The following is a 16,994-nucleotide window of genomic DNA, read 5'->3' on the forward strand; positions in this document are numbered from 1 at the left end:
AAAATGTAATGGAGTCTTCCATGCCCTAATATCTATCTATGGTGAAAATTTGGTAAGAATCCGTACAGTACTTTTGACGTATCCTTCAAAGCCTATTAAAGTGAAAATTGATCCAGAATCCAGATCTCCTCCAAAATTTAATGGATTTTTCCATGGCCCAATATATATCGTATACATATATGTATAATACATATAAGAGTCTCTAGAGGTGGGTCTGATCCATCCATCATCTTTGCTGACAGGTGCTGATTTCTTTTTTTGTGCAGAAGAAGGATAAGTCCCTCAGACCCTCAATGACATCATTGTTAAGAATCGGTATCCTCTCCCTCTCATCACCTCAACCCATGAACTTTGGGAGGATGCCAAGATTCTCACAAAGCTGTACTTATGCAATGCTTGCCATTTAGTGCATATACGAGAGGGTGATGAATGGAAGAGGCCTTTAACACCCCTTCCGGGCATTATGAGTATCTAGTCATGCCATATGGGTTAACCAACACTCCCGCAGTTTTTCAGGGGCTGGTCAATGATGTGTTGAGAAACATGTTGAACAAATGTGTTTGCTTATCTAAATGACATCCTGATTTTTTTCCCACGATGAAGACACCCACATCATGCATGTCCGTACGGTACTGCAGTGTCTGCTGAAGTTATATGTTAAGGTGGAGAAATGTGAGTTCCACAAACCCTCAGTGTCTTTTCTGGGGTTTGTGCTGGCTGAGGGGGAGGTCAGGATGGATCCCTGTAAGGTGGAGGCAGTTGCAGATTGGCCTACCCCCTATTCTTGTATGGAGGCGCAATGTTTTTTAGGGTTTGCCAATTTCTACAGGAAGTTTAACAGAAATTTCAGTTCAGTGGCTGCACCTTTGCATGCTCTCACCTCTCCTCACAGTTCTTTTTCTTGGTCCACAAAGTGTGATGCTGCATTCCGTGAGTTAAAGCAGTGCTTTTCCTCTGCACCAGTGCACCTCCTGCAGTTCGTGGTAGAGATGGATGCATCCGATATTGGCGTAGGAGCAGTCCTTTCTCAAGTTTCTCCCTCCAATGGTAAGCATCATCCTTGTGTATATTTGTCTAAGAAACTCTCATCCCCTGAATGCAATTGTGACATTGGTGACTGCGAGCTGCTAGCTGTTAAGGTGGCCCTGGAGGAGTGGTATCATTGGTTGGAGGGGGCGTTGTTGCCATTTTTGGTTCTTGCTGATCACAAGAACTTAGAGTACGTTCAATCTGCCAAAAGACTCAATGCCAGGCAGGCCCGTTGGTCTCTGTTTTTCAGTCAATTCAATTTTGTGTTGTCCTATCAGCCCGGGTCAAAGAATTGCAAGCCTGATGCCTTATCACGGTGATTTAGTCTGGACATGGTCACCCCAGTGCTTAAATCCATTCTACCACCATCATGTTTTGTCTCTGCTGTGACCTGGGATATTGAGAACAAGGTGCAGACGCCGTTAGTGGGGGTTTCGATTCCAGCAGATTTTCCTTCAGATAAATTGTTTGTAGTTGACTCCCTGAGAGGGGAGGTAATTCAGTGGGCTCATGGCAGTTGCTTTTCATGTCATCCTGGAATTGGTAAGACCATATCCGTGATTCAGCAACAGTTTTGGTAGTCCAAGATGTCTAAGGATGTCACGGAATTTGTTAATGCATGTAATGTGTGTGCTATAAACAAGGTTTCTTATCGGGCCGCCCAAGGCAAATTACTGCCTCTTCCCGTTCCAAAGAAACAATGGGCGCATATTGCAGTGGATTTTGTTACCAGGCTTCCAGAGTCCAAGGACAAGTCGGTGGTCCTTACTATCATAGGTAGGTTTTCCAAGATGGTACATTTCACATCATTGTGCAAGCTCCCCTCTGCCTGTGAATTAACCAAAGTAATGCTTAATAATGTGTTCCAGTTGCATGGCTTTTTGCAAGACATTGTTTCTGATCATGGTCTACTTTTGGAAAGAGTTTTGTAAATTGTTAGGCTGTTCTGTGAGTCTCACCTCAGGATTCCACCCTCAATCTAGTGGACAAGCGGAGGGAGCTAATCAAGAACTGGAGAAGGGGTTGCGGAATCTCACCTCCCAACATCCTGCGTCTTGGGCGGACGAGCTGGTTTGGATAGAACTGGCACACAATAGTTTACCTTGCTCCACTACAGGTTTCTCGCCCTTCCATGTTGTGCATGGCTCTCACCCGTCATTGTTCCCTGCATCTGTCACAGACTCCACGTGCCATTGGCATTGGCGCTAGTACGGCGATGCCAGAGAACCTGGGAGTGGGTGCCTCAGGCTCTTCTCAAATCCTACGCAATGCATAAGTCTGCTGCTGACTGTAGGCGCAGTTGTGTTCCTGCTTACATAGCCAGACAAAAGGTTTGGCTCTCTACGTGGGACCTGCCGCTTTGTGGGACTTGCAGGAAGCTCGCACCCAGGTTCCTTGGGCCATTTCCAGTTTCAAAAGTCATTAATCCTGTTTCTGTTCATCTCAAGCTGCCCAGAACCATGAAGATCCACTCGACTTTCCACGGTTGCCATGTCAAGCTAGTTCTCTCCAGTCCGTTGTGTCCTCGGGTTGTAACCCCCTCCATCCGCACAGTTCATTGGTGGTGGTCCTGTGTTCACCGTGCAGCGGCTTCTGTCCTCTCATCGCCGGGGCTGGGGGTTCCAGTACCTGGTTGATTGGGAGGGGTATGTTCCGGAGCAGCGTTCATGGATGCTTCCTCATTTCATCTTGGATCCGTCTCTCATCCAAGACTTCCACCTTTCTCATGCTTTTGCTTCTGGGACAGCTGGGGTCAGCTCTGGGGGGGAAAATGTCATGATGTGGGGTTGTGGCTAATCTGTGTGCTTTATTTTGTAGTTATTGTTGTGTGCGGTGTTTTCTGTGCACTATTGGTTGGTGTTTTGTGTTGGTACTCTCTTATCTTTCACTGTGTCTTGGTGTGGGTGTGCCTGGTTCCCTCTTCCTTGGCCACGCCTTCTTCCTGCTCATTCTCCTTCACCTGTGTTTGATTGTCTCTGATTGCTTCTGTTCTTAAGCCCCTTGTTTCCTGCACTTCTCTGTCTGATCGTTTGTGCTCCACGCCTGCGTTTCTAGCCTTCATGTCCCAGTGTCCTTGTCCCTTATTGTTGCTACGCCGTGTACCTACCTCTCGCCTGTTGACTGATCTCGCTACTAGTCTTACATTTTGGACACTTTAGCTTTGTGCGGCCTGTTTTACCGTGTACTGAATCCAGCCTGAACTATGACTAAAGCCTTTTATATAACAGCTGAATGGATCCTTGTCATTTGATTGGTGCTTTGTATGTCACATGACATGCATTAATTCATCCCATTTGTCTTGCATTGCATTTAGAGTGCAGCTTGGTTCCATTTAGAGTGCAAATTTGGTTCCATACGTTTGGTACCATTGCACTCTGCACACATGCACGCATGTACATCCTCGTGCTCGCGCACGCACACGTCCTCGTGCACGCACATTTACGCGTGCACATGATTGTGCACACATGTGCACATGTGCTCACACACGCGCGCACACACAAAACAAATCCACTGTGCTGTCTGAAGGCTGTTGGCAGGAAGTTGGAATGAAAAGCTGGACTAATTTCTGATGTGATTTTTCGCTGCACTTAGGATGTTCACAGTCTTTTTTTTTGGTAGTACACGCACGCACAAGCGCCGACCAGGTTGCGTGTGTGCGTGTATGTGTGTGTGTGTGTGTGTGTGTGCATGCACGCGAGCGTGGGGGGGGGACAATGACTCTCCCGAGACATAATTTGATTGAGCTAATTGAAGCTACTAATTCTTGTAAGACACACACACAAAACAAATCCACTGTGCTGTCTGGAGGCTGTTGGCAGGAAGCTGGAATAAAAAGCTGGACTCATTTCTGACATGATTTTTTTCGCTGCACTGAGGACGTATAGAGTTGATCTACCCGGTTGTGTGTGTGTGTGTGTGTGCGCACGCGCGGGGGACAACGACACGATGATTTGATTGAGCTAACTGACGCTGCTAATTCTTATAACACACACACACACACACACACACACACACACACACACACACACACACACAAAATCCACTCCGTTGTAAGCCAGCTGGATGCATGAAGACCTGTTCACATGAAACGCTGACTTGATTTTTGGCTGAACTGAGGAACTACACAAAGTCTTTTTTTATGGAAGTCTGAAGTCAGTGAACAGCATCACTGGACTACATGTTACAATTTGGACTTTAGCAGAAGCGGAACACCAAAACGTAAGTCCCTTTTCTGTTGTTTATAATTTAATAAAATATCAAATGATAAGGATCTATTTTAGCCATTATATAAAACAAATAATGAATGTTTTTACATTGTTTCAATAGAACGAATATTTAATTTGGTGAGAGATGGAATATGTTCCAGCATATGTTCCAGCTTTCACCTCATGAAATATTCGTACCACTGACCTCATAAACATTCATTATTTGTATATTGTCCGATCCTTCCTGTGTTTATGGTAATACACAAATTTAAAAACACGGGCAACCGGGCCTATGGGTGGAACAGCCACAAATTATTGCATTCTTGTGTCGCTTCTCTTGCTGCAATGTCTCATTGGCTTCCATTCCCTTCCCAGTCACTCTGTGTGTTTGTTAATATCATATCACAACTTTGGACACACGAACACACACACACACACACACACACACACACACACACACACACACACACACACACACACACACACACAAGGTTAGAATTTCATTAATAACAATAATAATATGCACAATTTTTGGTAATAATTATCTTGCATCATGTTCTCACCTGACAAACACACATGCTCTCACTTACCCATTAGTTTGGCCTTTTGACAGACAGAATTTGTCCTTTTTGTCCATTTCTTAAATTCTTTGTTTACCAATTCTACTTCTTCCAAATACTTCAATGTCTCACTTCTTTTTTCCATTCTCCGTCCTATTCCACCATCCCCCTCTCTGTGATAAGACAGATGACTGTTCAGCTAGTGCCTTGGCTTGCTGAATTTCAAACAGAACCCTTCAACAAAAACCAAGAACCATGGTCTCCGCTGTCTGCATTCTCAGAACGTTAACTAGTTCCACAACATTGCCAACAATACCTCTGATTGAAAGCCCACCAAAGCTTTGCAGATTTGTTTACTGTAAGAAAGTGACTAAAAAAGGTGCATTGGTTATTATTTTCTGAAAAACATCTTCAAATTTCTTTAGTTCCAGCTGGTAGCGCAGTAGTTAAGTAGCTCAGCTGCCATCAATGAAATGGTAAATGGACAGCATTGATATTGCACTTTCATGCACCCTTGCATTCAAACACCGATGTCAGGGTGCTCAAGTCTTTCTTAGTCTGAAGGGATTTGAACTAAAGATCCTCTGGTCACAATCCTACTGTGTTAACCATATGGTTATTATAATATAGACTATCATAGTGAAAACAGTGTTTCTGTTAATCAATTTCCTGCTTCAAGGATGGTTTAGAAGATGACTCAGTCAGCTTAGCTTTTGTTAGCCAAAGAAGAAAGAAGATATATGTCATTCAGTGTACCTGATGTGTTTTTCAAATAAAATCTTTTGGAGAAAACCTGATGCCAAGTGGGAAGAGCTTATGACCATGTGCGTAGCCTCTTTAAATTGACCACGGAAAAAAGAAACTCTTTTTTCCTCTTTGGCTCTCTTCCACACCTCTTCAATACTCTCTAAGTCCTTAGTTTTAGCTTGTGGCTTTTGCTTCATTGTTTCTTTTTGTTGTCATTTTCGTTGTTTGATGCAGCAGTTTTTCATAACTTTTAAGGCATGAGTCAAGTCCTCTGCATTTTGAAGACAACTTCCAAGTTGAGCTTTTCAAATTAAGCGCAGATTTGCGATTCTCCAAATTCATTTTGCTCTCATTGTCAAAAGTACAGATAGTTTAATATATCGATGATTTGTCACCCCCTGCTGGAATGGCACATAAGTCCAGAAATTAATTATCAACATCAATTTTTCACTGCTGTTAGCTAATATCACCAATTTCTCCAAAAATGTTTCCGTTTTCGCTGCTTTCATCCTTGACCGAAAATATATAAGCAAACCAAACAGCAAATGTCAGCTCTCCCCAGTTTCTCTGTGATCGAAGCCATACACACACACACACACACACACACACACATACACACACACACACACCTTGGCTATTAATTTCGGTCAAGGAAGAACTTAGTTATTAGTTCTTGTTAAATATTGTGAATTAACTAAATTAATAATTAACTAACTAAGACTACACAAAAAAACACATCTTGAAGGTTTAATTTTAACTTTATTGTCATGGTGTACAAAGACAAAATTCCAAAAATCGTCACTGTCCAAATACTTATGGACCTCGCTGTCATAAATTCAAACACACTGATCATATCTCCTGTTGGCCAAGAACAGAAGTGCCTTTTATCTAGCTGTACTGACAAATGCTCCTTTTCCACCTGGGCCGGTTAATTTCACGGCAAACAACACACATTTTACTCACATAGGATTTCATGATTATTCTCAACAACATTGTTAAGATGCAGTATGTAACGTCACAGGAGGTATAAAGCAAACCATCACTGGGAACAAGCACTCTTCCAGTCAGCAGAAATCTTATTTGAATCTAACTCAGCAAATTGTGAAACACCTCTGATGACAATTCGATCAGATAAAAATGTGTTAAACCAGAACTGCAGAACAGTGAACCACAGACATCACTTTAGTCCTCTTGTATATTTATTTTTATTATGTTCATGTCTCCACATGCCTTTGCATTATGCACAGTGTATTTCTCTGCCAAGCCTGTCTGAACAGTGCAGATTAACAAAGCATTTGACAGATTAATTAATAAGTCAGCAATGAGAAATGCTTCTGTTAATTTTTATTACTTACTCCATTAAATTCCACTATCAAGCACTGTGGGACTCGTACAGCCTATTTTTCATTCATAAAGGAGAACTAATTTTTTTGCATTAACTGTATAGTTTGTGTCAGGGTTTGAGTTTATTTTTAGTTACCAGTTTTTATTTCTTGTCTCTGATCTGTTTGTTATTTTTCTCAGTTCATTGGTTTCTGTTTGTTCATTTTCTTGCTGGGTTTTTCTGTTTGGATCTGTCTGTCTCTACTTCTCTTGTCTCACTCTTGGTTCTTGATAATGGGTGCGTCCTTCTCTCTGGCCACGCCCTTATTCTGGTGCTTTCCATGCACACCTGTTCCTGATTTTCTGATTATCACCTGGGATAATATAAGCTCACTGGGTGTGTTAGCTCTTCGCCAGTTTGCTGTGCCTTGTGCCTTCATTCCAGCTCTGTACCTGTGTTCCATAGTCCTGCCTGCCTCCTTGTGTGTTCCTGACCTCCAGCCTGTTGCAACGACCACGCCTTTTTGCCTGATGATTTTTGTACTGCTACTTTTCCTTGACTGCCTACTGTGTACCGACCTCTGTAATCCTCATCGGTAAAGCCTATTAATAACCAGAGCTGTTTGTTTGAGCTGTGCATTTGTGTCCAGCAATTCCTGACCATCCAGCCTGATAGTTTGGGAGTAAATGCAATGGTTAAATTACTCATTTTGCAGCAGTAGAGTTTTTATGACAGTTTTTTGACATATACAATGAGTCAAATAAGTATTTGATCCACTGTCAATTTTGCAAGTTTTCCCACCTACAAAGAATGGAGAGGTCTGTCATTTTTATCGTATGTACATTACAACTGTGAGAGACAAAAAAATAAAAAAATAAAAAATAAATCAGAAAATCACATTGTATATTTTTTAAATAATTAATGATCACCTACCAACAAGGTATGGCTCTCACAGACCTGTTAGTTTTTCTTTAAGAAGCCCTCCTACTCTGCACTTTACCTGTATTACTTGCACCTGTTTGAACATGTTACCTGTATAAAAGACACCAGTCCACACATGCAATCAATCACACTCCAACCTATCCATAGAAAATCTTGGAGGGAGCTGAAACTTGAAACCTGAAACATCTGGAGAAGATCTGTGTGGAAGAGTGGTCCAAAATCCCTGCTGCAGTGTGCAAACTTGGTCAAGAACTACAGGAAACATCTGACCTCTGTAACTGCAAACAAAGGTTTCTGTACCCAGTATTAAGGTTTGTTTTTCTACTGAATTAAATACTTATTCCATGCAATTAAATGCAAATTAATTATTTAAAAATCATACAATCTGATTTTCTGATTTATTTTTTTTTTAAGATTCTCTCTCTCACAGTTGAAGTGAACCTACCACAAAGATTACAGACCTCCCCATTCTTTGTAGTTGGGAAAACTTGCAAAATCGACACTGGATCAAATACTTATTTGCCTCACTGTACACTCTACACTCCCAAGCTGTAGGAGGAGATTTGTAGAGAAAAATGCTACCCTGACACCCCCGCCCCACACACACACACAAAAAACAGACAACACAGCAAAAGGAAAAAACAAAAAAGACCAAACTTATATAGTTTTACTTTAAACCATGGAAGAAAATATTCATGTACTGTATAAGGCAAGGTCAGTTGTCCAGGAAAGGGATAAATTAACTTTACCATATTAGGGTCTCTACTGTTTACCCCCTAATGGCAGCATGGAACGCTGAAAATAGGATACAAGCCTTTCTTTTACCACAACTTGAAAAACTGCTTTGGCTGGAGCTGATAGGACAGCTAGGCCAAGGAAACGAGAATAAAACAAGTCAGGCCAGGTTGGGTCTTCAGAGCAACTGTTGGCATGGTTTACCTGTACCCACTGCACTCCAAAATCACCATGATTCCCCGTTGCCAACCACCCAGAAAGAAAACTAGTACACCCCCACCTCCTGAAATTGTCCATCTGCAGTATCTGCTACAGTCTGGTAATACGTGGGCATTTCCTTGGCCTTTTCCAATTGCTGGGTCCTCAACATTAAGGCACCTGCATGCTGGATCATGCCCAGACAAGCATACCACATGGTCACTGACACTCCATCACATGACAAGAAATGCAGTATGCATCATCAGAGTTTCCTTTAGTAAGCATTTGTTTGACAAAGTCATTTCAGTAGTCTCCAAGGATTTGTGAGTCCTACAGCCAAAGATGTCGTCCACTTGGTGCCTGAGGTCACTGGTTAGTATCCAGGGTTAGGGTTAGTATCCCGCTTTCATAAAGCAATCTAATCTTTCAGTCTACTAAACTTACTTAATCGACAACGGTTAGTCACCCAACATTATCCATCTAATCACGTTTCACATCGACGGCTAAACTTGTAGATTGGCTGTCTTACATTAGCCGATAGTTTTCACAGGCATAACGGCCTCGTGCGTGCCATTGTGAAGAGACTGCTCCAATGCACAACAGTTTTGTTTACTTCTGGGTTGGTCGTTGTCATGAACTAGCCAGCCTTTGTTTCATTTACTGGCTTTATTAACATTTACTGACACATACAAACTGCAGAACGACATGCTTAGCACTTAGCCTAGCAGTTTCCCTCTTCTGTTCTTCTTCTACACTTCTGTCAAATCTTTTTGTGCATGAATACTGCTCAGCATAACAGCGACACCCAGTGGCAAATGTGAGGACTGTCACAAACACATTATGACAGTCCTCATCTGCTGCAACCATGACCAAAAGCGGAGGACGCGTTCCTTATGAAGGAATACGAGCAATGTAGGGGTGCTCGAGTGTTCCATGAAGTGGTTGTACATGATAGCCACCATTTTTTTGAGGTAAGACACAAGTTTTTCTACTAAAATAAGATTAGCCTCCTCTGTACCGGGCTAAAAACTTTAGCCAGGTAACACGAAACTTTAGCTGACTAAGTGCTTTATGCAATGACGAATGTCAAAAAATTAGTCAACTAAGTGAGTTTATTCGACTAAACAACACTGGACTGCTTTATGAAACTGGGCCCAGGTCTCACATACAGGAACACAGGAAGAACCAGGATCCTAATGATTCTGACATGTGTTCTGCAAAGACAGCAGCAGCACGAAACACATCTGTTCAGCAATCACACGACTCCAAAAACTCTTTCCAGGTCTATTAAGCACACCCCTGCTGGTGACCTTCTATCGCTCCACTATAGAGAGCCTGCTGACCTACGCAGTGTCAGTGTGGCACTCCAGCTGTACTGAAGCTGACAGGAAGAGACTGCAGAGGGTAGCAAACACTGCCCAAAAAATCATTGGCTGTCCTCTGCCCCCCATTTCCACCATCTACACCTCCCGCTGTCTTAGTAGGGCCAAGAACATTCTCAAGGACAATACACACCCCAGCTTTCACCTCTTCAACCTGTTGCCCTCTGGCAGGCGCTACAGGTCCATACAGGCCAGGACAAATAGACTCAGAGACAGTTTCTTCCCCAAAACCATCACCATGTTGAACAATAATCTGCACTACAAACGGACTATATTAGGTACTGAGTCGCACCATATCTATCTCATTTGTAGCACAGGACTTTTGCACATTTTTCAGTTGTTCCATTGTTTATCATATCGCCTATAGTTGTCATACAGTTTTACATTTCCTTTTGTACTCTCTCAACTGCTACACTGTTTACACTGTCCACATGTTACACAATTTTACATTTCAGCAAAGGACTTCACGTGTTTCCTTATGTGATATTGTTGTTTATTCATGTTATATTGTCTGGTATTGCACTGCGTGCACTTTTTAAGGAGCAGCCCCCCTAATCTCGTTGTACTATGCAGACTGTGTTTTCTGTGTATGACAATAAAGGCTTTCTATTCTATTCTATCTAAATGGCTAAGGTGCCAGAAACAAGAATGGCACTGCTGTGGTAAGTCTGTAAATCTCTCACTTTATTTGACACTTTAACCTAGAACACATACACTTCTGATGGGTAAGTCCAGGAAGACACTGAAAGCCAAGATCTTAGTCTGTATCCAGGAAAATCCCAAAAAACAAGACAGTGACTCCTCACTAGTCTTCTCAAATGAAATTACAACATCCACTGATTCCACATAGATCACAGTATCATGTGCACAGTCTCAATCAGTGAGTATCTCCTTAACAACAAAGGCTCCCACGTTGATAGACTCCACTATCTCATACAACACCCAATCTATTAGTGATGTAAGGGTTCAATGTTGCGCAGTGATCCTCACAAACCGCGTCCCATGGTTTGGGATGCACACAATCACAGATTAATTGCAAACTTTACAAAATCATGTTACATACAGATGAATTGTGATAGTAAATTGCTTTTAATGAAATAACTGCATAAATCTTGATTCAGAGTTGCAGTGAAAACAAAGTGTTCATGTAAACAGAGTGTGTTAAAAACTAAAACCAGACAGCATCTGCCTCTTTGTGCTCCACTCGAGGCAGCCTTGTCTAATCTTGACGTACGTCTGGGTTCAAGCATGGAAAAATGATTCCAACATAACAGGATTTAGAGGAAAGCGAGGAGGAGTTTTCTGCAGTCTGGAGGACCAGGTACAACCTCAAATGTAGTTCAACCTCACCAGGACAAGAAATAAACAAATATTATTAAAACATTCTTTACCTTGCTGATCCAGGTCTCAAACTTCGACCCTTGAATTGTCAGGAACAAATCTGGAGTGGGGAAGATAGAGACAGAAGAAATACAGGCCATTAAAGCACTATGACAAACACCAGGTAGAATGCTACCCATGTATCATCTATCTTTCTATATATCTTTGAAATTATACAAACTTGAAAGTCCTGTACAAATAACATTATCTACCGATTGATCAGTTCTGATTCGGTTCTATGAACAGAACCTCGTTTCACACATAGCAGAAGGCCCTGGAAAGACCACTGTCATTGGCATGGATGAGGTGCAGGGATGTTCAGTCATGAATAAAATGCAGGATGGATCTGCAATCTTTTTTTACTATCATGTCTGATTCCTCTGAGCCACATTCTAATCCACCTGAGTAGAAGAAAAATGTTTGCTCCAGATTTGAACTGAACACGTCGTTTGAACTATGGACTTCTAATCACACCAAACTTATATTGGTGAGTATGACAGAAATGAGGTCCAGTTGTTAAAAGCAGCATTTCTCCTTTAATTCAGGTGGCCTTATGTACACATTTTTAAACTAAGACATCAGCTTGTTCATGTTGGCTGATTAGTGCAGCAGATAACTGAAACAATCCTTCAAATGGTGATACAAGCATCAAATTCTACACAAATACAACTTTAACTTTTAACCCCAGTACAAAGTGAAACTGACCTTGTCACCATTCTTGCTGCTTTTACCTCATAATTCCATAACATTCAGTCACAGATTGTCCAAACGATACCTTTTTTGGAATCTTTATGATCAGACAAATAATGTGGTGTAGTTTTCTATATGAATGGATCATCTTTTAATTTAGACTAGGGATGGGCAACTTGTTTCAGAAAGGGCCAAGAAGGTGCAGGTTTTCTTTGCAGTCACTGACTCCACCCGGTGATTTCACTGATTAATATCACTTTAATATCAGCAGATGGAATCAGTTCATCAGTGAAATCACCTGGTGGAGTCAGTGACTGCAAAGAAAATCTGCACCCTCTTGGCCCTTTCTGGAACAAGTTGCCCACCCCTGATTTAGACCCCTGTGTAATTCTTCAATTGACCCCTACCTGGCTGCCTACTGAAAATTCAAGTGGCCAATCAGTTTTATTTATTTATTTTTTAAAGAGTTCCTGTCCAAATTGGATGCTTGTATCACCATTTGCAGGATTCCACTCTAAATATTCTCTTATCTGCTGCACTATATATAAAAAGTAAGATGCTCCTTCTCAGTGTTTCTCAATTGCCCTCAAAAGTATTGGAACACTTGGTATATCACACATTTTAATTTGTTTTTTCTATTTCAAATACATTTTTTTTTCTAAAATTATCTTTCTTAACTCAAACTGAAAGCAAATCTCTACAACTTGATATAAATTAAATAAAAATATAAAATCCAGCTTCCTGATCAAGTGGTGTAGAGGAGGACTTTCTTAAAACAAAGACCTGAAAGTTCATCTACAATATGACACAAATGTACATTTCAGATGAAAGCCTAGATTTGATGTTTTGGTGAAAGAAACTTTTTTTATTTCTTCATAATTGATGTAAATAAAGTCAAAGACATATTGTTCATGTTTCCATCCCCTGACTTGTCTAAAGAAAACTGGCAATAAAACTGATTATTATTTACAGGTTTTATCAAGTTTTAGAGATTTGCATTCAGTTTGAGTTTGAGGATGATAATTTTAGAAATGTAATTTTTTTTTTTTGTATTTCTAGTATTTAAAATGGCATAAACAAATTAAAATGTGTGAAATTCCAAGTGTTCCAATACTTCTGGAGGGCAGAGTATCCTAACCTTATGATGAGTGCAAAATGAGTGTGGTATTATTACTGTTTTGTTTAAGAATGTTTAATTTTCACTGTTGCTTCACTTTGTGTCAAATCATAGTCATATCGTATATCATACTGATATGAAAATTCAGTAAGGTATATCTTCTATTATACATTCCAAATCTAAAGTGGAACTCTACTAGTGTTTACTAAGGTACACATAAATATCTTAAAAAAAAAGAGAGAGAGAGTAGAGCCACTTAGGTGCCTGGTCTTGAGAACGAGGGATGGTAGGTTGAAAAGCTTTTTTATCTCATGGGAACTCTCCCTACCCATCTAAGCGGCTCAAGAATATGGACAGCATGTATATAAATGACATTTACATGACAATTTATATGACAATATTGAGATACGATAATTTGGCCATACTGTACCATATTGTACAGCCCTACTGTCAACTCGCTGAAAACTTTGAATATTAATTTACATCTACAATAAAATAATGCTTAAAGTGGCAGGGGGTTAAGAGGGCTGTAATTGGGGGGTCAGCTGAAAAGCAAAAAAGAAAAATGCTTAAAAAAGTGGGGAGTATAGGGGGCAGAGCCCCCCCACAAGCTGAAAGGTTTCAGTCATGCTAATGCTCCCAAGAACCATTTTACTGAAAGAAGTCTGAAGGACCTAAAGGGATGGTTAGATGGCGAGGAACTTTTCCAGGCATGTGACAGTCAAATAAAGAAAAATGCTTAAAAAGGCGGTTGGTGGGGTGGGGGGGTGCAGCTCCCCCAGCAGCTGAAAGGTTTTTGCCATGCTAATGCTCCCTTGAAGCATTTACTCAAAATAAAGGCTGAAGGACCTAAATGACATGGTGAGATGCTGATGAGCTACGCTCAATCATGCCCGCAAAATATGCATATTATAGCAGATTTTGTATAATAGATTTTCTCTCATCAATTATTTCCATTAAAGAACCCTCACATGGACCACACAATGCAGACTGGGATTGCCGCTCATAGTTGGTTAATAATCCTTTAATACACACATATCATATATATATATACTCAACAAAAATATAAACGCAACACTTTTGGTTTTGCTCCCATTTTGTATGAGATGAACTCAAAGATCTAAAACTTTTTCCACATACACAATATCACCATTTCTCTCAAATATTGTTCACAAACCAGTCTAAATCTGTGATAGTGAGCACTTCTCCTTTGCTGAGATAATCCATCCCACCTCACAGGTGTGCCATACCAAGATGCTGATTAGACACCATGATTAGTGCACAGGTGTGCCTTAGACTGCCCACAATAAAAGGCCACTCTGAAAGGTGCAGTTTTATCACACAGCACAATGTCACAGATGTCGCAAGATTTGAGGGAGCGCGCAATTGGGATGCTGACAGCAGGAATGTCAACCAGAGGTGTTGCTCGTGTATTGAATGTTCATGTCTCTATCATAAGCCATCTCCAAAGTTGTTTCAGAGAATTTGGCAGTACATCCAACCAGCCTCACAACCGCAGACCACGTGTAACCACACCAGCCCAGGACCTCCACATCCAGCATGTTCACCTCCAAGATCGTCTGAGACCAGCCACTCGGACAGCTGCTGAAACAATCAGTTTGCATAACCAAAGAATTTCTGCACAAACTGTCAGAAACCGTCTCAGGGAAGCTCATCTGCATGCTCGTCGTCCTCATCGGGGTCCCGACCTGACTCCAGTTCGTCGTCGTAACCGACTTGAGTGGGCAAATGCTCATATTCGCTGGTGTTTGGCACGTTGGAGAGGTGTTCTCTTCACGGATGATGCGAAGGAGATGTGTTGCACTGCATGAGGGAAATGGTGGTCACACCAGATACTGACTGGTATCCCCCCCCAATAAAACAAAACTGCACCTTTCAGAGTGGCCTTTTATTGTGGGCAGTCTAAGGCACACCTGTGCACTAATCATGGTGTCTAATCAGCATCTTGATATGGCACACCTGTGAGGTGGGATGGATTATCTCAGCAAAGGAGAAGTGCTCACTATCACAGATTTAGACTGGTTTGTGAACAATATTTGAGGGAAATGGTGATATTGTGTATGTGGAAAAAGTTTTAGATCTTTGAGTTCATCTCATACAAAATGGGAGCAAAACCAAAAGTGTTGCGTTTATATTTTTGTTGAGGTATATAGATATAGATAGATATACTCATTATACAAAACTGGTAAGTTTGCATTTATTTCTGAACATATTTCAAAATGTGGTCTTAAAATACTGGGATGCTGGTAATTCTAATCACAACTGTATGTTGGATTCCTAATTACTATGCAACTGTAACAGAAAAATAACAACATGCAGGGAAGACACCATGATAACCGGGAGGGTCTCTGCCCCTGCATGAGACAGGATTATGCTCAGCTTTCAGCCTCCAGTAATGCCCGAAGCATACTGTATTGGAATCCTATAACCAGACAAGGTATGCTCTGGACTTACTGTGCTCTTTGTCAGTGAGGCTTTTGCAGCATGCTGCACTTCTCAAGTAATTTTTCGCTGTGGCTGCTTTCTGTGACGTTTACTTTCATCATGTTCCCTGGACAACAGCCTGGGCTAGTAAGTGGGCATAAAATAAGCATTGGCATTGATCAGCCTTAGGGTTCCCTTCAAAGTGTGAAAATCTCACCCTGTCCTTGTGATTCAGATTTTGACACCCCTCTAGGGCTGCAGCTATCAATCATTTTAGTAATCGAGTATTCTATCGATTATTCTGGTGATTAATTGAGTAATCGGATAAAAAGTACTTCTGCGTTTTTAACAACATCAACAGTCCAGGGTTCTCCCTAAGCAATGGCACAATGTCCCTGCATCATCACAGAGATTGTCAAATTTAGTGTATCCCTTTCTGTTTTCCTGGGTAATCATTTATTTTTTCACATTTTTACAAGTTTTGGATTTTTCCTGGTGTAAGGAGCTCAGCCAAAGTTAGGCCAAAGTCTCGAAATTTTTGCTGAAATGGTGATGGGTTGTGGCTTTCTGTTTTTTGTTTTCCCCAACTTGTAAAATTTAACCATTTTAGTTTTTGTTTTTTTAAGGTTGGTGAACTGGGTCCCTGCGTTAATTTTTTGATCCCTCTTTCTCTGCGATTCAGCCAATGCATTTCAGCTGGAGACTGAACATGCAAGCCTCACAGTCAGTTTGTTTATTATTATTATTTTATTTGAGTTACCGCATTTGTGAAGCGTTGTGTGTTGCCCGAGAAAGCGAAAATTAAAAAGCAAAACACTCAGTGCAAGTCTGAGCAAAACACAGAAGGAAGCATGGACTTCTTCCAGAGACTGTCAGTGTGGCCAGGGACGGAGATGTGTGAGGCCAGTGCTGAGCCGCTCACACCGGGCAGAGAGAGGCAGCCACCGGCCGCTGCGCGAATAGCCACTCCCCACGTAGAGAGTGGAGAGCAGGCAGCGGACGAAACTGTTTAAAAAAAAAAAGAAAGACAAACACACTGCTTCGCTTTAAATGCGCAGTAAGCTATTTCAGATGATCAGCGTGGACCATTTTTCTCCTTAAAGGCTTTATTTCACTCTGTGTGTCGTGTTGGAAAGCTGTAGTTATTGTGCTAATTTGATTAGCTCTTAAGCCCCTTTCACACTGGTGCAAATGTAGAGCTGTGTATTGTGGTGTACCATCTACAGCGAGTTGAGCAGC

The 16,994-nt window shown here is 41.3% G+C and overlaps 1 protein-coding gene across 5 annotated transcripts in view; it reads right to left on the minus strand.

Moving 5' to 3' along the window:
* itfg1 (integrin alpha FG-GAP repeat containing 1) overlaps positions 1-16,994 on the minus strand; it is a 578,524-nt gene that overhangs the window by 480,153 nt on the left and 81,377 nt on the right. For all 5 annotated transcript variants that reach the window (XM_034185393.1, XM_034185381.1, XM_034185366.1 and 2 more), the window contains exon 7: positions 11,515-11,564. In XM_034185393.1, the coding sequence (XP_034041284.1) occupies positions 11,515-11,564 (50 nt within the window). The remainder of the gene's footprint in view (positions 1-11,514; positions 11,565-16,994) is intronic.

The sequence above is a fragment of the Thalassophryne amazonica genome, chromosome 2, assembly GCF_902500255.1.
Source record: "Thalassophryne amazonica chromosome 2, fThaAma1.1, whole genome shotgun sequence".
Lineage (NCBI taxonomy): Eukaryota > Metazoa > Chordata > Actinopteri > Batrachoidiformes > Batrachoididae > Thalassophryne > Thalassophryne amazonica.